General features: G+C 35.7%; 1 protein-coding gene across 2 annotated transcripts in view; it reads right to left on the bottom strand.

The window, feature by feature from the left end:
• Positions 1-801: 801 nt before the first annotated feature.
• LCA5 (lebercilin LCA5) overlaps positions 802-26,166 on the bottom strand; it is a 69,472-nt gene continuing 44,107 nt past the window's right edge. For both annotated transcript variants that reach the window (XM_087856928.1, XM_087856929.1), the window contains exons 4-8: positions 10,052-10,189; positions 9,054-9,150; positions 8,228-8,370; positions 5,846-5,978; positions 802-4,119 (exon numbers count right to left, since the gene is read on the bottom strand). In XM_087856928.1, coding sequence (XP_087713054.1) covers positions 3,257-4,119; positions 5,846-5,978; positions 8,228-8,370; positions 9,054-9,150; positions 10,052-10,189 — 1,374 coding nt within the window. In that variant the 3' untranslated portion in view covers positions 802-3,256. The remainder of the gene's footprint in view (positions 4,120-5,845; positions 5,979-8,227; positions 8,371-9,053; positions 9,151-10,051; positions 10,190-26,166) is intronic.

Genomic DNA, 26,166 nt, shown 5'->3' with positions numbered 1-26,166 from the left:
GGCATTCAACAAATATCACTCCTCTTCCCTGTTTCTCCATTACCTTTCCAAAACAGCAATTATCTGAGCCGTTACAATTGTTTTTCACGTATCAACGCATTTAATATATGCAGTCACCATGAGCTAGGTACCATCAGTAGCCCCATCTAATAGAGGGGGAGAAGGAGGTGCAGAGAGATTTTGTAGCTTATCCAAAGATACACACATTGTAAGAGAGCTGGGGTACAAATTATCACACTATGCAATCATAAAGTCCTGTGTTTTATATTTCATTTTTGCTGTGAGGCTTACTACAGTTAATGCTGAGTAAAGCAGAGAAAGTTCTAAGTGCAGACCTAAGGGACACAATGTATTTAGTGTAGATGTTTTATGATAATTTGGAGGGTTTTTTGCTTGTTATCTTGTGCAACGTGTAGCGTCCATATATATACATACCTATGGTCTATTTTTCAATTATACCCTAAAAGAATCTCAATCAGCTATGAGAACAGCTAATGTTTACGGACCACTTATAATGTGCCAGGCACCCTGCCAAGCATTAACTTACGTATTTCATTCAGCCCTCATAACTGCCTTAAAAAGTATGAAACAAGAGCAGTAACAGCTTGGCAAACTCAAGGACATTGAGAGAGTGGGTGGGAGGGCAGGGATGGAAATGTGTGCAGTCTGGCTTACTGTGCTCTGCATTCACTGTGAGGGCAAGGGGCAGGGTCTATCCGACTCTCCTGGCACCGACTACATGCAGGGCGGGCACCCAGTTAATGAGTGACTATATGCTCTTTACTAAAAAGCGCTTTCAAATGATATAAAAGGCAACTTTAATGTGAAAGGGGCATTTGTTGTGTAGAAAGGAAAAAGCTTTAAAGGCAGATCTTTTCTTGACAATTTACAGTTCCTTTTTTAATCCTAAAACCCCACATTGTCACTGTAACACACATTTCCCTTCCCTTTTTCATCAGGCAGATCTGCATGCTGTATCCAACTAACACCCACCCAGGGCTTCCAGAAGGTGAGTATGTCTGACAGGAGAAGGAGAGGAGGATCAGAAAAACAGTGAATCGGCCACTAAATAAGTTTATTTTATGATTCAATTTAATTCTCCTTACCCCCACCTCTTTTATATTATGAGCAATATATGCCATTAGGATAGCTATTAAGGGTGAAAGGATTAATTAAAACTATAATTATCTGATAAGACTAGCATACTGTCTAACCTGATTTAAGGCAAATTCATCTACTTCAATTAAAAGTACTGGACAGGAAAAAAAAAAGAATAATGAAATAAAAATTAACTATGTAGGTCCTGTTTCTACCATGAATTTCCTAAATAACCTAAATTATCATTCAAACAAAGAGCCATAGTGTGTTTTTAGTTTTTATTAGTTAAGAGTTCTGAGTACAAATAACAAATTTAACTTGACATTTAGGGAAAAAAATGATTTACTCTGTGAGGTTTATTCATAGAGAAAAACCTGTTCTGTACATTTTAATCTCAATTTTAATGCCTAACACCATAATGCTTCTAAGTCTATAACTTAATTTTAGGTTTAATTTTAATAATTGTATTATATCTAGTGAAAGAGACTAGAAAACATTATGTAGAAAAAAAGCAAGAGAGTAATTAAATGACCTGAATATAAAACTTTACTGAAAGGCTTTTAAAAAGCCTCTTAAAACAACCTAAAAAGTAGAATACTTTTGGCAGAAAAATTAGCAGCTATGAACAAAATTAACATTACATAATATTTTTATCAAGAACTGCATTACAGTATTGTGGTTTACATATATTAGAATGATTTGCAACATACTAAAAGCTTATTTATATCAGACATAAAAATCTCTTTGCTAAAACAACTTTTTAATGTAGTTTAGCACTTTTGGGAGATTCAGTTCCCAATAAATGACAGTAACACAATTTAAAAGATGATAGATATGAGCATATCTTTTCATTAGAGACCTACCCAGGTAAGTCTTGCCAAATAGTTATGAACTTACATTCAATAATAAGCATTCATAAGAACTCAAGATAAAACAGTAACTCGGGTCCCCTCATCAGTATATATGCTAAATTCGGGGGCGGGGGGAGAGACTCACTTTAGAATAAATGTCAATCTACATTTTTTAATGCTTTCCCTGACACACAGTTCCCACCACTCTTCATTTTAACAGTGTTTTCTCCTTGGTTGGTGGCATATTACCACTTCTTAAAGACCAGTCGTACTCCACACAACCCAAGGTCATCAACTCCTTTGTAGCTGAAGTAAGCTACAAACAGGAGACCAACACCAGGCAGAAGCCCCATCTCTAAAACATTTTTAACCAAAGGTTGCTTTAAAATTAGTCCTATAAGCCCAACAGTATTACACTATCATTATCATTGGTTTTGACAGTAAGCTCAAACCTTAAAAGTATATATTAAAATTTCCAAGTTAGATTACTCTGGAAACATAATTGAGTTGAAAAATCTTTCTATATCAGGATGAAATTAAAGAAATTTCATGTATTTGCATATGAAATCTCATACCCAGTCATTGAAATACAGAGTATAGGAGAAGGAGGAAAAAAATTACTGATTATTACAGTGTACCCAAGCCTCCAGGACCCACGACAGGGGAATTATCCATGCAAACAGACAAATGTCTTCTGAATTCAACCTAATATGTTAGCACAGTTGTCGGTAAGCGATTTCATGCACCTCTGAAGTGGGAAATCCCTATGTCGTCACTGCTTCCACTTCAGAGTAGCTCAACTATGCTATGTAAGAAAGGAGCCCCTGTCCTGTCCACAGAGGACAAGGCTCCTAAGTAGCACCAGTGCTCCGCCATCTGGGAGCTACGCTTCCCAGCCCAGAGCTTCCCACCTTTAATCTCCACTCAACAAGACTATATTTAGCTCAGTGAGGACAGGACCAAAAATAAGTAAATAAATAAACGGATAAAAATAGGAAATAAACATGAACTCCAATGGAGTAAAACTTCCTTTAGAGCTGATTAAGAGGTAAAACCTATTTGTAAATAAAAAGCCAAAGCAAGTAAGATACATATCTACTTTGGGTTTCATTCAAAAGAGTCTCCTTCATTCCTGGCAAACTAGCTACGTGGTGTGATATGATCTACTTTCATTTACACTGTATTTGTCAACTAAAAATCATTCCTTAATAAGGACTTTTTAATATTAAAAATTCTAAAGGTTTATAATAAATATTGTATTAAAATATTTTAATATTTACAATTGGAAAAATGTATAGTGGAGTCAGTCATCTCAGGGCTACTTCTTCAATTTCATCTTCTACAGATTCCACTGCTTTCACTGCTGGTTTACTGTTTGCATGTTTTAATCGGTGTCTATTTGGATTAAAACTTCTTCCTTCGCTGAGGAAAAAGTCATCCTCTTCATCATGCTCTCTATCCCTGCTGCTCTTCTCCCCAGGGAGAAAATTTAGAGGGTCAAAGTCCCCTTTGCTGGCAGCCAGAGAATTTGGGTCACTGCTTTTAGAGGAAATGGTGCTGCTGCCACTGGCACCAAATAGCTGTTCCATCAGATTAGCTTTTTTCTCTCGTCTTGTAATTAAATCTACACTGTCTTTACCAAGCTTCTCTATACTGTTTCTTTGCACGTCCAAAAGGCCACTCTTTTGGCTAAATGGATTTGACTTCCCTGATGTTTTCGCAAATGAAGGCACATAGCTGCCAAATGCAAGCTCATTGGGGGAGGCTGGGCTTCTAATATGTCCTGGATTCGGACCATCTCCTTTTGTAGTGAAAAGGCTGATGTCTTGCAGATGATGCCCATTAAATACTCCCTCTGAGGATTCAGAGAACATGTATGTTTTGGGGCTTCTCTCTGGGGAATGCAGTTTTGATTCCAAATCAGGTAGCAAAGGCAGAGGAGGGCATTTTATATTCCGAGAATCTTGGAGTTCTCTGTTGATCTCATTCAGTTTAGCAAGTAGCATTTCTCTCTTCAGCCTTTCTTCCTCCTCTTCTTCCAATCTGTCAATATTTTGAATTTGGTACATTTCCATTTGGTATCTTCCAGTTTCCAATGCAGGCTTTTCTTCTCTCTCCAGCAAAGATATCTTGTCTTTTTGCTTTTTGGCAAGTTCTTCTCTTTCCCACTCTGTATGAAACCAAATTTTAAAAATGGGATTTTACAGCAGTCAATATTTTTAAGTAGGAAAACTCAATTCTCATCTTTTACAAAACAGTCTATCTAATTTAGTTATCCGTACAGGGAGAATGAACACCATAAATTTCACTGCTACACTTGATATTCTGGAATTCAGAAAGAATATACTGTGTGTTACACTTAAAATTCACATTTAGAGAAAAAATTTTGTTCTTCAGTGTAGAGGTAAGGAAGAAGGTTCTCTATTTTTTATACCTAATATAGTGCTGTACACTGAATGGAGGGTGATGGATGGATGGAGTTTAAAATAAACTTAAATTGAACCTCTGGATGTCATACCCTGAGAAGGACACAACATACTTATTTGGTATTCTGACTAAAGATACATTAAGTTGACTCTAATTAAGAGAACACTTCAGATAAACCTCAAATGAGGAACATTCTATTTTTAAAAAATGGGTCTTCATTCATCAAAAATGTTAACCTCACAAAATATTAAAATATTTAAAGAGATAGAACTAAATGCAATTTGTCATATCCTGGAGAGAAGAAAATGCTATAAAGGACAATACTATGCCAACTAATAAAACTGTAATATGGACAGCAGATTAGAGAAATGTGTTGTATCAAAGTTAAATTTTCTGAAGTTGAAAACTATACCTGAATGGTGTAAGAAACTTATTTTGGAAAAATATCTTGAGGTATGGGCATGAGATACACAACTTACTCTCAGTAACTTTACTTTAGTAAATGGCATACATTCTCACTGATATTTGAGATCATTATTCCATATAAACTCCAGGGGGGAAAAATCCATAAAGATGGAAAAGAAGGGGCCAGTCTTCTGTTATTTTATTCCTTTTCCTGGTACCTAGATACAATACATAATACCTTTCTATTCTATGTTTTAATAATGTGAAAGCACCTCCCTTTGTGCCTTAGCCAATAGTAATATATCTTCTATTTCAACTGTTACATCGTTTTAAGTACACACACAAATATACACTCACTAATTTAAGCAACAATTAGGTCATAATTTTATATTCCATTAACTTTAAACAGAAAAAAGGATTTCTCTGCAAGAAACTTCTATAAAACTAATGAAATATATGCAGAGGACTAGAGTCAGGGATCCCTCTTGCCCATACCTTTCAGACATTTTATCCAGCTGGAAATGAATTTATCCCTGAACTTCAGTTTCAGATACTGAAACGATGTGAGTTGGTTCACTAAACTTCCACACTATTGGTTGAAATGTTAAAGATTTACTTTCATACTAAAATGAAAGAAAACTTACAGGAATATATTCAGGATCTCACAATTCCTTGATTTTAGTGTTTGGGCTAGTCTACAGACTAGAGTCGCAAGGTCAATCCAATAGAGTGCATTGTCTTTAGGTGTATGTTAACCAAAGTTTGATGAAGAGTTAACTGAAAAATTTCCTCTTTTATCTGAATTCTACTTCCTCTGACTTTTCTGAAGGTAACTTGTCCTTATTTCCTAACCCCAAATAGCAACTTAACAGTTATGCTTCTGTCCTTAGTAAATTTATTCAAATGTTTGTGATTTCCTAATAGACCATCCCCTACCACTGTATCAGCCTTTTCTTATTCTGTATAACCTATTCACTGTTCAGCTGGAAAATATCAGGGGATGTTAACCCTTTCTTTCCCAAAGGATGCTAATTCATCACTTGATTAAACAAATTCTTTCTTACCATCCTCCAGCTTCTCAACCTCCTGATTTACAACATGGAGTCCTTGATCCTTAACAAATTTTTCTTCTCTTTTCACGATTGGGTGTAGAATCTCTGCTTCTTCATGTTTACCTCTCTCTTGCAATTCCAGGTCCTATTATGTATTTTTTTTAAAAATGCAAGTTCACATGTCAAACGGGGAAAAACCTATTTAAATATCATAGAGTCATCTCTCATTAAGTATGACACCAACTAAGTTAGAAATTAAAGCAAATTTTAATTTAATAAAGCAGGAAGTCACAAGTTAGCACCCTTTAAAAGATGCTTTAAAAGCGCACAAGATTATTTACTTTAGTTAAAATTTTTTTTAGAAAGTATAATATATATCAGAACCAATATCATGGAATTAAAGCCAATACCCTACATAAAATTCTGAAGAGACATGTTTCAGAAGTACCCTTGCTTTGTACGTTTCACAACAAAATGCGGTAATTCAGTTAACCAGGAAGGTTAGTTAGCCAACTATGGAGGCCATGTGAGAAGGTGCTGCTGAACTAGCATACAGGCAGTAACAGCCACACTGAATCTTTCGAGTTTATACTTACTATGTCCAAAGCCTCCACTAAATTTTATAATATTTAAATCAAATAAAAATGTAAACTTAAAATTACTTGGTTTTTTTTTTTATGGTCCCTTTCACATGTGTAATTTTTCTGAATAAAAGTAAAATACCTATTATTACAGCAGAGGATTGTCCCCTAGTATTAATTTTCCTCTTCTTCCTTTTTTTACAGAATCCCTTGGGTTTTAGCAGGGCATAAGGCTGCTTTGCTAGTCTCCCTTGCACTTAAACAGGACCAAAGGGATTTGAGTGAAGGTATGTATGCAGCTTCTGATCACATTTATAAAAATAAAAGGTGCCTAGCCTCCACTTCCTTGTTCCTCCTCCTCACAAAAGTGGTGAGCCAGTTCAACCACACAGAGGAAGCCAACACTCTTTAAGACGCAAGAACAGTGAGACAGAGGATGAGGACCAAGGAACCAAGCTGTCTACCTATAATGGACTACCCACCGACCTTCAATCTATTAGAAAAGAAAGAAAACTTGCATCCTACTTGAGCCACTGTGTTCTGGGTCTCTTTTCAACAGCAAATGAGCTTGCACTTTAACAATGCTCCCTTTTCCTGAGACCCATTAAAGCGGCAGGATCAGGCTTAAGAGCTTTATAAACTTTGTGATTAGTTATTACCACAACCTGACGGGTAGCCCATCCTCGTTTTATAGATTAGGAAATCCAGGCTCCAGGAAGTCACTAAAGTCATTAAAAAGGCAGTGCTAACTCCAAGGCTATACTCGTGTCACTGCACCAGGTTGCTGCTCCTCATGCTGAATTGTACAAAGACCATTTTTTTTAGTCCTTTTAAAGTTAAGCATGACTTTGCTATTCCACACTTTACCCTTTTCAAAAAGACAACATGATTTAGTTTCAATGATAGTGAAAATGTAGGAAGAAAGACACTTAGCAAATATGGCTATCCAGGAACCAAATCAGACCATCCTTTCTGTTTTATACCACAAGAAAAAATCTCAGGGTCACTGGGAAACCAATAAGGCACAAAAATGCAGGAATATATGAAATGTGCTGGATCCCTGGTGTATTGTTTTCTTTGGAATTTAAACTATAAATACAAAATATACAACCCTCTTAGAGAAAAGAACATTCTGGTATTCTATTTATAAGTCCTTTTAAATGAAGGCCCAATACCAACTCCCCTGAATTTCACTCTGATTTGAATGGTCTAAAGTCAGATTTCACTGCAATACTTTGCTCAGCATTCAGCTAATCTGTAAAATTCTCACATAATAGGAGGCCAAAAAAATATGTAGACAAATCCTAAAAAATTATTCAAAAACTAGTAAAATTTGCTATTATGTGTAAAAGCAAGGAGGGTTTTAGAGATTATCTGGGTACATAAAAGGTAAGAAACCTATCTCTGGGGCACGTGGGTGGCTTCAGTCGGTTAAACGTCTGATTCTTGATTTCAGCACAGGTCATGAATTCAGGATCGAGAGATCGAGCCCTGCTTTGGGCTCTGCACTGAGTGTGGAGCCTGCTTAAGATTCTCTCTCTCTCTCTCTCTCTCTCAAAAAAAAAAAGGGGGGGGGGGAGAAAAACCTCTCTTTCCAACCCAGAAGGTACAACTAACCTTCCTGAAGGATCTGGAAGATCCAATGATCTTCCAGAGTCAATCTAAAGGAATTTAATAAACATTCCCTTTAGAAGGCTACTTGCATATTTACAGATACAGTACTAGTTTCATTGCTTTTAAAATGTTTGATATTGTGTTTTTAGGAATAACTTCAAACCTAGAATTTAGTACCTCATCATGTTGCTTGACTCACCAAAGTAAGATGTTCAGGTTCTTCCCATCTGTTTTCAAAACACATAACCGTTTGTGGTGTTACAGGAAATTCTTCTAGCTCGAAGTCATCACAGGTTTGTACTCCCTTTGTACACTGGTCTGTAAAATCACTCTGGCATGCAGCTACCGTGAGAATTACACAAGAATTTTTCCCACCATGTTGAACAGTGCTCAGATCTATGGAACTGAACTGGTATGTGCTCACCATGTACATGAGCTAACGCAGGGTTTGCTCAGCTCTGTGACAACTCAGTATTTTTGTTTCTAGGATTTATTGGCAATTATGTCATTTGAGGACAATTTAGACAGGTAAACCCTACTAAGCTTTTACAAAGTTTGTTTTTAACTTTCTGAAATTCAGAAGAGGAAAATTTATACTTTTGTTTAAAAAAAAAAAAGGTAAAAATATGCATAATACCACCAAAGTATTTATGAGTGAAATGAAATGACAGCTGGGATTTACTTAAAATACACTAAAAAAAAAAATAGATGAAATAAGATTAGTAAAATATGTAACTGTTAAATCTAAATGATACATAAATAAAGGTTCATTAAAATATAACCAAGCACCAGTTTGGAGTCTTCTTACTTATTTTCATAAAAGTTTCAAAAATAAATAAATTATAAGAAAAAAATTAAACCTTAGGAAAAACTAAGAAAGTTGGCAGGATTTCTGAAAATTAACTATAAGGAAATTTAAATTTACTTCAGTGAAGTTCTTTCCCCTTCCTCTACTTTAGAGTTATTTGATTTTATTATTAATAAGTGACAGCTACAATGTTTTTCAATAATAATAGCTACTATACCATTTTTTCTTGATCTAAGTTCTTTTTCTTTCTTTGGAGAAGACTTTGGCAGACGATTAGAATATATGTTTTTTATATCCAGTTCTCTCTCCTTTTCCTGAAAAGAAACCCAATACAATTAAGGATGTAGAGTATCAGTTTAAAATAAAACAAAAATTCTCACCTTGTCAACTGGTATTTTCCTTACCAAACTGGAATATACTATACTTAGTTCAGTTTCCCTTCCTAACTACTGAACTATAGAAAGGAATGTCTCCAGAACATCTAGGTTTGGGCAATGATTCTCCCTAAAATATGCAATATGTACTGGCAAACAAAAAAATTAGAGTAAATAAGACAAAATTCATTTTCTACCCACTCTTACCAAATAGAGCTAGTAGTGTCTTAAACTGTCTTTCAAGCTTGGCAACAGAGACCAAAAAAATTTCGTTAGCATCTTTTAAACATGGCTTTTGAGTTATTGACAAGTTAAAAATCGGACTTTTTAAAAACACAGTGTTCTTTGGCATTTTGAGGCTATGGTTCTTTCTGAGAATTTGATTAACAAAATGAACATTCTATGTAAGACAATGCATGAACATTCAATTTTGCACAAAATTTCCACCCAGCAACGACCTCTGGATGGAATTAAGAACACCTTTAACAAAATTAAATAATGTGAATGCTCCCTCTCAACACTGTGAAAATGAAGGGCATTATTTGAAACAACTTTTAAAATAATCCTAAGATAACCCTGAACCACGCAACAGAGAAAAACTCTAGGTCCCATAATTCCTTTCAGGGTTTCGTAACTTATTTCAGTTATATCAATTCTATTAGGATTCAGTGTTTCACTTTGGGCATTTGTCATCGTGATTATATTTTAAAAAATTTCTTTAAAAGTACCAAAGAGAATAGAACTTTGTAACTTGTATTGTCCCAACTTACTAATGTGAGTGCTTTAAAATGCTAAGTGTTCAATATATTTTATATATATTATCCATTAAATAAATACATACTTTTAATTTGTGATACAGTTGTTGTAGCTCCTTTTGAAGGACTTTATTTTCATCATGAGCCTCATATGCCCTTTTCCTTTCAGCAAGCAACTGCCGTTGGAAACTGTTAGTACTCAGCTCAAGGTTTTTGGATAGTTCCTATGATGTGTATATAAACATATAAAAAATAGTACTTGAAAATAACTGAAGAGTAAAACATTGCACTTAGCATTGAAATGTTTTTAGTAGTATCATACGAGACCTACAAATCAGGCTGGGCTTAGTGTTCATGAACATAAAATAAACTGGAAAACAAATCTACCAACAATTTAGTAAGGTACTTAGCCTATTATTCCTTATTTTGCTTTTCACAATGTTTTGTAAATAAATTCTTAAGCATTTGCCTGAAGCATACATGAATAGTCATTTAGGTTGGTTGCGAATTCAGCCAAAGGATGTGATGAGAAACACTGGCTTTGGGAATCACAGTTCGGGCAAATATATAACAAGACAGCTGCATAAAATTATACAGCACTATTCAAGGTGCAGAGATTACCCTGTAAAACATTTCTAGATAAAAATAATAGTCATTTCCATGGTCTTCAAACGTTTTCCATAAAGTCTGCAAAAAAGTTTAAAATATTTTCTTTTAGGTGACATCAACATCATGGTGGCATGAGTCATTCCTTTTTTCCCCACCTTTCAGTTTACAACTAATCAGATCCATAAAGCAAACATCCATAATTAAACAAAAGCACTTCTGCACGCACACCAGGACACCTGAGAGAACCACCCATCTCTGCACCTGAAAGTGGGTGGACTGGACATCAGAGAAGGCTGTGGAGCCAGGGGTGACGGTACAGGTGGCAGAGGAGGTGGAGGGTAAAGGTGTTAAGTGGGGATCTGTCCGGCCACATGTGCGGCAGTTGGAGGGACTCTCTCTCTCTCTCTGAGGAGAGACCACAGTGACTAAGGGGAGGGAAAGGAAAGGGAAGGAAGCAAAGAGAACTGAGGGAATACCATTTCCTGCTAGAGCAGGAAATCCTGCCCAGGATTCTGACAAGAGATCATCCATGAAGCTCTAGGAAACATCCCCCAACTCAAGGATCCCCTAGTGGAAAATGGGCACAGCCAAAGCATTAAGTGCTAAGCACACACCTCCCTCCACTCTGCCACCACATCTTTTCTTTCCAGTCCATCAGCTTTTAATTGTATAATTTTTTTCTCATATGCATTTTATTTGAAGGCCCCTGATTTTCTCAGTACTGTTACATATGTAGACCCTTCCGGTCCCTAGGGATGGCTCAAGGGCTTTCAGTAGCTCAAAGAACAACTGGGACCACTAACTAGATATTTGAAAACACTAAAAAGTTGTTAATTTTTTAGATGTTATTCTTGGTATCAGTTAATGGCATTGTGTTTTTAAAGTCTATATTTTAGATACAAGATGAAATATTTATGAGTAAAACAAGATATTCAAGATCTACTTTCAAATAATACAGAGAGGTGGAGGAGAGTATATATGAAAAAATATTTTCTATAAGGTGGTATTTTTTAAGTTTTAATTGGCACCCACTAAGCTTCAGCTGTTCTGCCAGGGTGTCCTCTACATGAAGAGACCCAGGACTGACCCGGCCCCCACCCACGTCAGCTCTAGCCGTCCCAACACGGCAGGCCCAGCATGGAGTGCCCTGGGAACCACAGCCCATGCCAGACACAGCTTCAGTCAGCTAACCTAAACCCCAGAAACACACAGTCTACACAGGAGAGGACCATATACAAGACCACTCCTTCAAGTTTAGGAGAAGTAGCTGTTCTGCCTAATTCACAGAAAGTCAAGGAAATGAAGAGACAGAGAAATATGCAACAAATTCTAGAAAAGAACAAGACAAAAACCTCAAAAGACTAACTGAAACAGATAAATTTAGCTGATCAATAATTCAAAGTAATAATCATAAAGATGCCCACACTGAGGAGTGGAAGGCTCAGTGAGAACTTCAATAAAAAGATAAAAAATATAAGAACCAGTCAGAGTTGGTTCTGGTCCAAGATGGCAGAGGAGTAGGAGACCTTAGTTTCGTCTGGTCCCGGGAGTTCAGCCAGGTAGCTACCAAATCATTCTGAACACCTACGAACTCAACCAGAGATCTAAGAAAAGCAAAGCCGAAACTTTACAAATAGAAAAGCGGCCACTTGTTGCACCACAGGATGTGCGGGGAAACGAATCTGAGGCAACGTACTGCAAGATGAACTGCCGGGGGAGGGAGCCTCCGCCAGCCAGCGGAGAGCGATACAGCCGCAGAGCACAAAATCAGAACTTCCAGAAGTCTGCTCTGGTGAGGGACCTCTCTGCCTGAAAGGTGCCTCGGTGGTGAAGTGGGGCAGAATCCTAGGTGGGACAGTGTGGTCTCTGGACCCCTGGGGTCACAGAAAGAATGGGGTGTCTGAGTGTGGCAGAGACCCAGGAACTGGAGTGGGGAAGCTGGCTACAATCAGCAAGCCCAGGAGTGCGCTTTCAGCTCAGTGTTGCCGTAAACCATGAACGGCAGGTCAGGTGGCCGCTCCCTGAGCAAGGACCCAGCAAGCAGCAGAACTTGGCAGAGCCCCTGCCTCCCTGGCCGGGCGGGTGCATGCTGCAATACTCTGCAGGGTTTGGAGACTCAGTGGGGTCACATGCCTGAGAGAGAAATGCTTGGTCACAGGCTGGGTGAGCACAGAGTGTGGATGGAGACCAGGAGACAGGAGTGACTGACTGCTTTTCCGAGGGTGCACAGAGGATGGAGAATAAAGAAGCTGAGGAGTTGGGGAGTGACCCTTCAGCTCCAGGGCTGGAGACTGGGAGGCCGCCATCTTCATCCTCATAAGCAGCATGGAAAGCCTTCAGGGAACAAAAGTCACATAGAGCAAACCGAAACCACTTATTTAGCCTGGTCCCTGGAAAGGGTGGTGCAATTCGGCCTGGGCAAAGACACCCGAGAATCAGTGCAACAGGCCCCTCCCCCCAGAAGATCAGCAAGAACATCCGGCTAAGACCAAGTTCACCGATCGCACAGAACTGCAAAACTCCAGTGCTAGGGGAAAAAAGTATATAGAATTCATGCTTTTATTCTCATGATTCTTTAGTCTTTCCATTTTAATTTTTTTCTTTTTCCTTTTCAAACAATTGCTTATTTTATCAACGTTTTTAAAGTCTTTCTTAATTTTTATTTCTACAGTTACATTCTATCCCTTCCTTGTATTTAATTTTATTTTTGTATATATGTATGTTTTACTTTATAATTCTGGGATGCAGTTTCTTCTAACAAACAGACCAAAATACACCCAGAATCTAGCTTATTGCTCTCTTCTCTTCACCTGATTATATTTTTTTAAAAGTCTATTTTAATTTTCATCTTTACAGTTACATTCTATCCTTTCATTGTATTTAATTTCATTTTTGTATAAGATTCTTTTTTTTATGATTATGGGATGAAGTTTCTTCTAACACAAAAACTGTAATACATATACCCATGATATAATGTATTGCTTTGTTCTGTACACCCATCTGTTTTATATTCTTTCTATTATTTATTTATTTAAAAGATTTTGTTTATTTGAGAAAGAGAGAGAGGGACCACACAGAGTGAGAAGCAGACTCCCGGCTGAGCACAGAGCTGGATGCGGGGCTAGATGCCAGAACCCTGAACCAAAGGCAGACACTTAACCAACTGAGCCACCCAGGTGCCCCTATATTTTTTCTTTTTCTGTTTTTTTTTTTTTTTGTCTTTTAATTTTCATTTTTACAGCTACATTCTATCCTTTCATTGTATTTAATTTTAGTTTTGTACATTTCTTTCTTTACAATTTTGGGCTCTAGTTTTCTAACAAACAGACCAAAAAATCCAGTGTATTGCTCTATTCTGTTCACCTGTCTGATTATATTCTCTTTTTTCTTAATTTTTTTTTTCAGTTTCAGATCTCTTCTGATATGCTTAGTGTATATTTCTCTGGGGCCATTGTTGCCATTTTAGTACTCTCATTCATCTATTATCTGGAGAGAGTGACAAGATGAAAAAACTCACCTCAGAAAAGCAAACAAGAGGCAGTATTGACTGCCAGGGACCTAATCAGTATGGATATAAATAAGATGTCAGAATTAGAGTTCAGAATAATGATTACAAAGACACTACCTGGGCTTGAAAAAAGCACAGGAGACACTAGACAATCCCTTTCTGGAGAAATAAAAGAACTAAAATCTAATCAAATTAATATATATATAAAAGGAATATAAATGAAATACAATAAAAAATGGTGACACTAACTGCTAGGATAAGTGATAAAGAAGACAAAATGATGGAGAATAAAGAAGCTGAGAAAAAGACAGAAACAACTACTGGATCACGAGGGGAGAATTTGAGAGATGACTGATACCATAAAGCAAAACAATATTAGACTAATTGGGACCCCAGAGGAAGGGGATGCAGAAAGTATACTGGAGCAATTTATAGTGGAGAACTTCACTAATCTGGGGAAAGAAGCAGGCATTCAAGTCCAGGAGGCACAGAGAAACCCCCTCAAAATCAATAAAAATAGGTCAACACCTTGACATGTAACAGTGAAACTTGCAAATCTCAGAGATAAAGAGAAAATCCTGAAAGCAGATCAGGACAAGAGGTCCATAACCTACAAGGATAGAAATATTAGACCTGGCAGCACACCTACTCACACAAACCTGGTAGGCAGAAAGGACTGGCATGATATATTCAGGGTGCTAAATGAGAAAAATACATAGCCAAGAATACTTTATCCAACAAAGGTGGCATTCAAAATAGAAGAAGAGATAAAAAGCTTCCAGGACAAACAGAAACTAAAAGAATTTGTGATCACTAAACCAGCCCTGCAAGAAATATTAAAAGGGATCCTGTAAGCAAAGAATGAGCCCAAATAGTAACATAGACCAGAAAGGAATAGAGACAATATACAGAAACAGTGACTTTACAGGTAATACAATGGCACTAAATTCATATCTTTCAGTAGTTACTCTGAATGTAAATGGGCTAAATGCTCCAATCAAAAGACACAGGGTATCAGACTGGATAAAGCAGCAGGACCCATCGATATGCTGTCTGCAAGAGACTCATTTAGACCCAAAGACACCTCCAGACACAAAGTGAGGGGGTGGAAAACCATTTATCATGCTAATGGACCTCAAAAGAAAGGTAGAGGTGGTCACCCTTATATCAGACAAATTAGATTTTAAACCAAAAGCTGTAATAAAATATGAGGAAGGCTACTATATCATAATTAAAGGGTCTATCCACCAAGAAGATCTAACGATTGTAAATATTTATGCCCTTAACATGGGAGCAGTCAATTATATGAACCAATTAATAACAAAATTAAACAAAAACACTGATAATAATACAATAACAGTAGGGGACTTTAACACCCCACTTACTGCAGATCATCTAAGCAGAAGACCAACAAGGAAACAAGCTTTGAAAGACACGCTGGACCAGATGGACTTCACAGATAAATTCAGAGCATTCCATCCTAAAGCAACAGAATTCACATTCTTCTTGAGTGCATATGGAACATTCTCCAGAACAGATAACATACTAAATCACAAATCGGGTCTCAACCAGTACCAAAACATTGGTATCATTCCCTGCATACTTTCAGACCACGATGCTTCAAAACTTGAACTCAATCACAAGAGGAAATTTGGGAAAAGCTCAAATACATGGAGGCTAAAGAGCATCCTACTAAAGAATGAATGGGTCAACCAGGAAATTAAAGAAGAATTTAAAAAATTCCTGGAAACAAATGAAAATGAAAACACAACTGTCCAAAACCTTTGGGATGTAGCAAAGGAGGTCCTAAGAGGGATGTATATAGCAATACAAGCCTTTCTCAAGAAACAAGAAAGGTCTCAAATACACAAGCTAACCTTACACTTAAAGGAGCTGGAGAAAGAACAGCAAATAAAGCCTAAACCTTTACGTTTAGGAGAAGAGAATTAATAAAAATCAGAGCAGAAATCAATGAAATAGAAACCAAAAGAACAAAACAGAGCTATGACATCAGGAACCGGTTCTTTGAAAAAATTAGTAAGATTGATAAACCCCTGGCCAGACTTATCCAAAAGCAAAGAGAAAGAACCCAAATTCATAAAATCATGAATGAAAGAGGAGAGATCACAACCAACACCAAAGAAATACAAACAATTATAAGAAATATGCCAACAAATTAGGCAACCTGGAAGAAACGGATGCATTTCTAGAGACATATAAGTTACCAAAACTGAAACAGGAAGAAACAGACAACCCGAACAGACCCATAATCAGCAAGGAAATTGAAGCAATAATCAAAATCTCCCAACAAACAAGAGTCCAGGGCTAGATGACTTCCCAGGAGACTTCTACCAAATATTTAAGAAGAATAACTCTTTTTCTGAAGCTGTTTCAAAAAACAGAAATGGAAGGAACAATTCCAAACTCTTTCTATGAGGCCAGCATTACCTTGATTCCAAAAGCAAAGACCCCGCCAAAAAGGAGAATTACAGACCAATATCCCTGATGAACATGCATGCAAAAATTCTCACTAAAATACTAACCAATAGGATCCAACCATACATTAAAAGGATTATTCACCACGACCAAGTGCAATTTATTCCTGGGCTGCAAGGGTGGTTCAACACCCGCAAATCAATCAATGTGATACACTACATAAATCAAAGAAAGGACAAGAACCATCTGATCCTCTCAACAGATGCAGAAAAAGCATTTGACAAAGTGCAGCATCCTTTCTTGATTAAAACTCTTCACAGTGTAGGGATAAAACCATATCCCTATTATAAAAGCCATATACAAAAAGCCCACAGCAAATGTCATTCTCGAGGGAAAACTGAGAGCTTTTCCCCTAAGGTCAGGAACATGGCAGGGATGTCCACGATCACAACTGTTGTTCAAAATAGTCCTAGAAGTCCTTGCTTCAACAGTAAGTAAGTAAGTAAGTAAGTAAGAAAGAAAGAAAGAAAGAAAGAAAGAGAGAGAAAGAAAGAGAAAAGAAAGAAAGAAAGAAAGAAAGAAAGAAAGAAAGAAAGAAAGAAAGAAAGAAAGAAAGAAAAGGCATCTGAATCAGCAAGGAAGAAGTCAAACTCTCACTCTTTGCAGATGATATGATACTCTATGTGGAAAACCCAAAAATCTCCACCCAAAATTGCTAGAAGTCATACAGGAATTCAGCAATGTGGCAGGATATAAAATCAATGTACAGAAGTCAGTTGCGTTTGTATACACTAACAATGAGACAGAAGAAAGAGAAATTAAGGAGACAATCTCATTTACAATTGCACCAAAAACCATGAGATCCCTAGAAATAAACCTAACCAAAGAGGCAAAGGATCTGTACTCAGAAAACCATAGAACACTCAAAAAAGAAATTGAGGAATACACAAAGAAATGGAAAAATGTTCCATGCTCATGGACCGGAAGAACAAATATTGTTAAAATATCTATGTTACCTAGAGCAATCGACACATTCGATGCAATCCCTATCAAAATACCACCAACTTTCTCCACAGAGCTGGAACAAATAATCCTAAAATTTGTATGGAACCAGAAAAGACCCCAAATAGCCAAAGGAATATTGAAAAAAAAACCAAAGCTGGTGGCATCACAATTCCAGACTTCAAACTATATTACATAATCACCAAGACAGCATGGTACTGGCACAAAAACAGACACATAGATCAATGGAACAGAACAGAGAACCCAGAAATGGACCCTCAACTCTGTGGTCAACTAATCTTCACCAAAGCAGAAAAGAATATCCAGTGGAAAAAAGAGAGTCTCTTCAACAAATGGTGTTGGGAAAATTGGACAGCCACACGCAGAAGAATGAAACTGGACCATTTCCTTACACCATACACAAAGATAAACTCAAAATGGATGAAAGACCTAAATGTGAGACAGGAATCCATCAAAATCCTAGAGGAGAACACAGGTGGCAATCTTGACCTCGGCCACAGCAACTTCTTGCTAGACATGTCTCCAAAGGCAAGGGAAATGAAAGCAAAAATGAACTATTGGGATTTCATTAAGATAAAAAGCTTTTGCACAACAAAGGAAACAACTGACAAAACCAAAAGACAACCGACAGAATGGGAGAAGATATTTGAAAGATATTGAAGATACTGAAAGATGTATGGATAAAGAAGATGTGGTGTATATATATACAATGGAATACTACTCAGCCATCAAAAAAAAATCTTACCGTTTACAACAATGTGCATGGAACTAGAGGGTATTATGCTAAGCGAAATAAGGTAATCAGAGAAAGACAATCATCATATGATCTCACTCATATGTGGACTTTAAGAAAGAAAAATCCAGAGGATCATAGGGGAAGGGAAATCAGAGATGGAGAGAAACCATAAGACTCTTAATCATAGGAAGCAAACTGAGGGTTGCTGGAGGGCAGGGGCTGGGGGGATGGGGTATGGATGAAGAACACTGAAGAGGGTATGTGGTGTAATGAGCACTGGGTATTATATAAGACTGATGAATCACTGAACTCTACCTCTGAAGCTAATACACTATAATTAATTGAATTTTAAAAATAATTTAAAAATAAATAAAATGAAAAAAAAGAGAACCAATCAGAGTTGAAGAATACATAACAAAAATGAAAAATACACTAGATGGAATCAACAGATTAGCTGATGCAGAAGAAAGGAACAGCAGTCTTAAAGACAGGGTAACAGAAAGCACCAAAGCTGAAGAGCAAAAAGACAAATGCATTAAAAAATGAGGATAGCTTAAATGATCTCATGGACAACATCAAGCAAACAAACATTCGCATTACAGGGGTCCCAGAAAGAGAACAGTGAAAAAGGCAGAAAATTTACTTGAAGAAATACTAGCTCAAAACTTACCTAACTTGATGAAGGAAACAGACTTCCATGTTCAGGAGAAAAGAGAGTTCCAAACGAGATAACCCTAAGGAGGTTCATACCAAGAGACATAAAAATTAAATGTTAAAGATTAAAGAGAGAATTTTAAAAGCAGCAAGAGAGAAACAAGTTACATAGAAGGGAAAGCCCATAAGGCTATCAGCTGATTTTTCAACAGAAACACTGAAGGCCAGAAGGGAGTGGCATGATATATTCAGAGTGCTAAAAGGGAAATACCTACAACCAAGCAAGGTTATCATTCAGAATGGAAGGAGAGAGAGAGTTTTTCTGACAAACAAAAGTTAAAGAAAGGAGTTTATCACCACTAAATTGGCCTTACAGGAAATGTTAAAGGGACTTCTTTAAGTGGAAAAGAAAAATCCACATCACAAGTAAAATAAAAAGTTATAAATTAAAAGATATAAAATATGACAAATGGATGAAATGTAAAAAAAAAAAAGATTTCTTTTAGAATGTGTCCAAACTTAAGGGACTATCAACTTAATAGAGACTTCTGCATACTTAGGATCTTATAAATGAACCTCATAGCAATCACAAATCCAAAACCTATAATAGATACATTAAAAAAAAAAAATAAAGCCAAGCATAACCCTACAGAAAGCCATCAATCACAACAAAAAGGAACAAAACAAGAAAAGAACAGAGAAGAACTAAAAAAAAAAAAAAAAAAAAAAAAACAGAAAAGATTTAATAAAATGGCAAAATGCACATAACTATCAATGACGACTTTAAATGTAAATAGTCTAAATGCTCCACTCACAAGTTATGGAGGCAGGAGGGTGGTGATAAAAAACCAAAACCCATCTATATGCTGTCTACAAGAGACTTGTTTCACACCTAAAGACACATACAGACTGAAAGTGAAAGCATTGAAAAAGATACCTCATACAAATAGAAGCAAAAGAAAAGCTGGGGTAGCAATACTTCTATCAGACAAAACAGGACTTAGACTGTAATAAGACACAAAGAATGGCATTACATAATAATAAAGGGGTCAATCCAACAAGAGGATATAAAAAATTATAAATATATGAAGGAAATATTAAGACATTATGGGAGAAGTTGGTAATACTACAATAAAAGTAGGTGATTTTATTACCCCACTTACATCAATGAAGGGATCATCCAGGCAAAAAGTCAAGAAGTAAATAATCTCTCTGAATGACACATCAGACCAGATGGATGTAACATATATAACAAAAAACATTCCATACAAAACAACAGAGTACACATTATTTTCAAGTTCAAATGAAACATACCTAAGGACAGACCACATGTTAGGCCACAAAACAATGCCTAAATAAATTTAACAAGACTGAAATCATACCATGCATACTTTTCTGACCACAACAGTATGAAACTAGACATTAAGGGGAAAAAAATGGAAAACGCACAAACACATGGAGTATAAATAATATGTTACTAAACATCCAATGGGTCAATCAAAAAGTCAAAGAGAAAATTAAAAAAAAATACATGCAGACGAACAAAAGTGAAAATATAATGTTCCAAAATCTCTGGCATGCAGCAAAACCAGATGTAAGAGGGAAATTTATAGCGATAAAGACCTACATCAAGAAACAAGAAAAATCTCAAGGAAACAATCTAGCCTTACACCTAAAGGAACCAGAAAACGCATAAAACCCAAAGGTAGAGGAGGGAAGGAAAAATAAAGATTTGAGTAGAAATAAATGAAACAGAGACTAACTAAAACAAAACAAAACAGAAAAGATCTGTGAAACCAAGAACTGGTTCTTTGAAAAGATTAAAAAATTGATAAACCTCTCACCAGACTTAATAAGTAAAAAAAAAAAAAAAAAAAGACAGAAGACCCAAATAAGGCAGAAATGAAAGAGAAGTAAAACCAACACCACAGAAATACAAGGGATTATAATAGTGTGAAAATGCCAACAAACTGGCCAACCTAAAAGAAATGGATAAATTCCTAGAAACATACAATCTTCCAAAACTGAATCAAGAAGAAAATCTGAATACACTGATTACTAGTAATAAAACTGAACCAGTAATCAAAAAACTCCCAACAAACAAAAGTCCAGGACCAGATGGATTCACAGGTGAATTCTACCAAACGTTTAAAGAAGAGTTAATACCTATTCTCCTCAAACTAATCCAAAAACTAAGAGGAGAGAAAGCTTCCAAATACATCAATGAATCCTCAATAATCCTCAATAAAATATTAGCAAACCTAACTTAATAATACCTTAAAAGAATCATTCACCACAAACAAGTGAAGTTTATTCCAGGAATGCAAGGATCGTTCAATATTTGCAAATCAATCAGTGTGATACACATCAACAAAACCAAGCATAAAAATCATATGATCATCTCAATATGTAGAAAAAACATTTGACAAAAGTCAACATCCATTTATGATAAAAACTCTCTACAAAATGAGTTTAGAGGGAACATACCTCAACTTAATAAAGACCATATAAACCCACAGCTAACATCATACTCCATGGTGAAAAAATGAGAGCTTTTCTTCTAAGAACAGGAACAAAACAAGGATGTCCACTCTCACCACTTTTATTCAACATAGTACTAGAGGTTCTAGCCACAGGAATCAAATATAAAGAAATAAAAGGCATCTGGATTGGTAAGAAAAAAGTTAAACTATAATGACGACATAATACTATACACAGAAAACCCCTAAAGAAATCATTTTAAAAAACCATAATTTATAAATTCATTCAATAAAGTTGCAGGTTGCAAAATTCACAGAAATTGGTCATGTTTCTATACACTAATAAAGTAGCAGTAAGAGAAATTAAGAAAACAATTTCCTTTACAATTGTACACCAAAAAAATAAAAAAATACTTGAGCATAAATTTAGCCAGGGAAGTGAAAGACCAGTACTTTGAAAACTATGAAACACCTATAAAATGAAGATGACACAAACAAATGGAAAGGTATTCTATGCTCATGGATTGAAAAAATTAATACTGTTAAAATGGCCATTCTATCCAAAATAATTTGGATATCACAATCAGTTTTAAGAAATGCTACAAAATGTAGTAATCAAAACAGTATGGTACTACCACAAAAGCAGACACATGGATCAATGGAACAGGATAGAGCCTAGAAATAAACCCACACTTAAAACATGGCCAATTAACCTACAATAAAGGAGGGAAGAGCGTAGAATGGGGAAAAGACAGTCTGTCAATAAATAGTGTTGGGAAAACTGGACCGTTTTCTTATACCATACATAAAAATAAACTCATAATGGATTAAAGACTTAAATGTGAGACTTGAAACCATAAAACTCCCAGAAGATAACATAGGTAGTATTATCTCTTTGACAGAGGCTGTTGCAACGTCTTCTAGATGTCTCTCAGGCAAAGGAAACAAAAGCAAAAATAGACTATTGTGACTACACTAAAATAAAAAGCTTTTACACAGAGAAGGAAACCAACAAAATGAAAGGGTTACCTAGTAAAGGGAGAAGATATTTGCAAGTAATATATCTGATGAGGGGTTAATATCCAAAATACATAAAAATTCAACAGCACAAAAACAAATAATCTGATTAAAATGGGCAGAGAACCCAAACATTTTTCCCAGAAGATATAAAGATGGCCAACAGACCCATGAAAAAATCCTCAACATTCTTCATCATAAGGGAAATACAAACCAAAACCACAATGAAATATCATCTTACACCTGTCAGAATGGCTAGAATCAAAAAATCAAGAAATAACAAATGCTGGCATGGATGTAGAAGAAAAGAAACCCTCGTGCACTGTTGGTGGGAATGTAAATTGGTGCAATCACTGTAGAAAACAGTATGTAGTTTCCTCAAAAAATTAAAAATAGAAATATCATTTGATTCAGTAATTCTACTACTTATCTAAAGAAAATGAAAACACTAATTTGAATTAGTCATTCTTTGAGAATTTTTATAATCTTGATACCAAAACTGGATAAGGATAGCCTGAAAAATAAACCATAAACCATTCTTGTATGTGAATACTGCTGTAAAAATCCCAAACAAATATTAGCCAAAGGAATAGAGCACTGTACAAAAAATATATCACAACTAAATACCATTTATACCAAGAAAACAAAGGATAAGAGTAGTTTAATAACAACATATAAATGTAATTTTCTGTTAATTAAATGAGAAAAAATAATCATTTCAATAGAAGAAAAGCATTTGAACATTTAATAAAATTCTATTATTATCCATGATTTTTAAAAAATTCCTAGCAAGCTAGTAATAGAAGTAAATTTCTTCACATATAATATGCATAATATGTACACACAGAAAAGATCCAGGGTATACACTAAAATGCTAAAATTGGTGATATCTGAGTGTAAGAATGTTTTTTAGTTATTTTTCTCGTTTTTTTATAATGCATATGTGCTACTTATACAAAAATAAAAGGACAATTTCTAAAAATATGCCTCAATGAAAATAAAATAGGAAGGAGATGTATCTATCACCTTCAGAAAAATAATTACTTCTGAGGAGAGAAAGCAGAAAAAGGGATGTTTTGGAGAAAAGTGTACAGGGAAGGCTTAAAGTAACATCTTTTAAGTATATGATTCTTTAGATGACTGTTTTAAATAGTCCCTTTTCTGTATGTTCAAAATATTTCATAAGAAAAAAAAGTGCTTTTAGAAATTAAAGATATGGAATTGAAAAACGTAAATAGTGATTATCTTTTGCTGGAAGGACTACAGGTATTTTCCACCTACTTTACTGTCAATTTCAAAATGTCTTTGAACAAAAATTTAAATACTTAACTGATATTTCACCAAAAGGAAACATCACAGAATTGTAACTCTTTAAAAGAAATAAAGGTTTATATAATTTAGCAACTTTTGCAAGCAAACCCAAATCTAATCTTAACCTCCACTTACTGCTTTTTAGTAAAGCAATGTACACTTACATAACAATGCCTTTGTTTACAGAGGTCTATAAATGTCCGTTGTTTTTATCTCTGCTGAGTTATTGTAACTCAATCCTTCAGATTTAGACCCTTGAGTAAACAAGAACTATAGCCCAATTTACAGGAATAGTTTTTTGGTTTTTTTTTTTTTTTTTTTTTTTTTACAACAGTGCTAGTAGGTGATCATTCAGCCTCTGTACAAATAGTACTGGTGGCAGAAAGTTCAGTAATTCAAAGGGTCTGATTTCACTGTCATTGGACGATTCCAATTATTTCGAAGATCTTCCTTATGAATAAGCAGAAATCTGCTCCAAGAAATATCCGTTAGGTTTGCACTGCCTTCAGGAACATCCAAGAGCCTATCTATTTCTCCTTTTCCAACAAAACAGCTCTTTAAATACTGAAATAATTATGTTTCCCCTTAATTTGAATCTTATTGATGGTTCCACGGTTCTTCCACTGTTTCTTATATTCCTATTTCTTCACCCCCTGGTTCTCTGCTTGCTCTCTGCATGTCAGTTTATTACTTAAAATTTGGTACCTGTTTTCAGATATGATCTGGCTGGTAAAATTAGTTGTTATTAATTCCTAGGGCCTGGGCACCAGGATAATTGGTTAACTGGTTTTTTTTTTTTTTCCTTCTGTTAACTTTCTAAGCAGCTATATGACCATAGGTTCAACAACTAAAACACTGTGCTTTTTTTAAAACTTGAAATAAATCAGGTCTCCCCAGATGGTACCCATAAAAAACTGAGGACTCAACAGTTAACCAGATTAAATTTTATCTTGCTTGTTTGGGGCCAGATTTTGAGCCCAGAGAGATCTTAATCTTGTCATCCATCAACTTAGCTGTCCCTATTTCTGACCCTGTCATGAATGCCACTTTCTTTCACTGATGCATCTACCCACTCATTCCTTTAAAAAACATTAATTCTAGCCAGATAGAATGTCAAATGTTACAAATACAAAATGAAATAAGACTTGTTCTTGCCCTTTAGGAGCCCGGTCAAATTCACTGATAAATATGCTGACAAAGGGCCAGGGCCTAAGATGGCACCCCAAAGCACCTACCTATAAACGTTCTCTCCAAACTGATAGCTGTTTATTTATTTGCTCCCTTTGGGTTCAGTTACTGATCCAACTGTAAAGCTTTCTAAGATTTTCAACCAGTCCACATTTCTCCATTAAAACACAAACAAGAAAGATTTCCCATATCTACTATACTGTATCTACTATATGTGAAGATACTATATCTCCTAGCATATACTGTATCTATTCTTTGTATAGAGAAAAATTAATAGGTATAGTATACTTTGATGTACCAATCTTGCAGTCTTATAAGGAAAAGAGTAAGGGTAGTTCTAAGTGAGAGATACGTTCCAAATCATTTGAAAATTTGGTAGAGACTGGCATTAAGTTTACTGATTAATAATGTCTAACATTTACCTCTGCCTACCTTTGAAAATACTGGTACTTCCTTTTTCTCACTTTTCTTACCTGTCCCTAGTCTTCCTAACTCCCCAGTGTATACTAACAAAGGCTCTGAAATCACATTCATAAGGTTCTTCAGTCCTCTGGGGGATAATTCATTTGAATGTGGAGACTGAGCTCATTTAAATAAGTTATCTATCTCTTATTATTTCTTCTGCTTTGAGCAGGACAAGATAGAAGCGGACTTGGAATCTAATAGTTATACTTTCTCTGAGTATTACAACCAGTGGGGCTTTGCTCTTATTACTCCTAATGAAAACTCGGCTGTTTTCTTTTAAAGTATTCACAAACCTTTGCTCACTCTTGAGTTTGTCTTCAAACATATAACTAGATTTTACTCCATAGTATTTAGCATGGCTAGTACCAAAAATAAAACAGATTTCAGAAGTGGTTCCTGCTCAACAAATTGCATATAAAGAATCAGCATGATATGACTGATTTTGAAAAAAACAATTTGTTTCTTTTCCAGTGTGTGCATCATCTTATCAGAAGATACTGATAAACAGCCAAATTTAATTTTAATATTTTAATTCATGCTACCATAAAATTATGAAAACTCAAATGTACTATTACAAGAAGATATTACTCAGCTTTTAAAAATGTGATAAAATTACAAGGATTTTACTAAAATGGTAACAGAATAAAAAGAGCAACAGAATGGGAGACAGCAGACTGCAGTTCTAGTTACAGACATGTGGTTCTAGTGACCTGTGTGATTCTGTGCGACCTGGAAGAAGAAAAATAACATCTCTCTATCCCAGCTTCCTCAATT

Source organism: Ursus americanus, chromosome 29, assembly GCF_024610735.1.
Source record: "Ursus americanus isolate L20-20 chromosome 29, mUrsAme1.1.p, whole genome shotgun sequence".
NCBI lineage: Eukaryota > Metazoa > Chordata > Mammalia > Carnivora > Ursidae > Ursus > Ursus americanus.
Note: the sequence above shows the minus strand (reverse complement) of the source record. Positions and strands in the feature narration are given on the sequence as shown.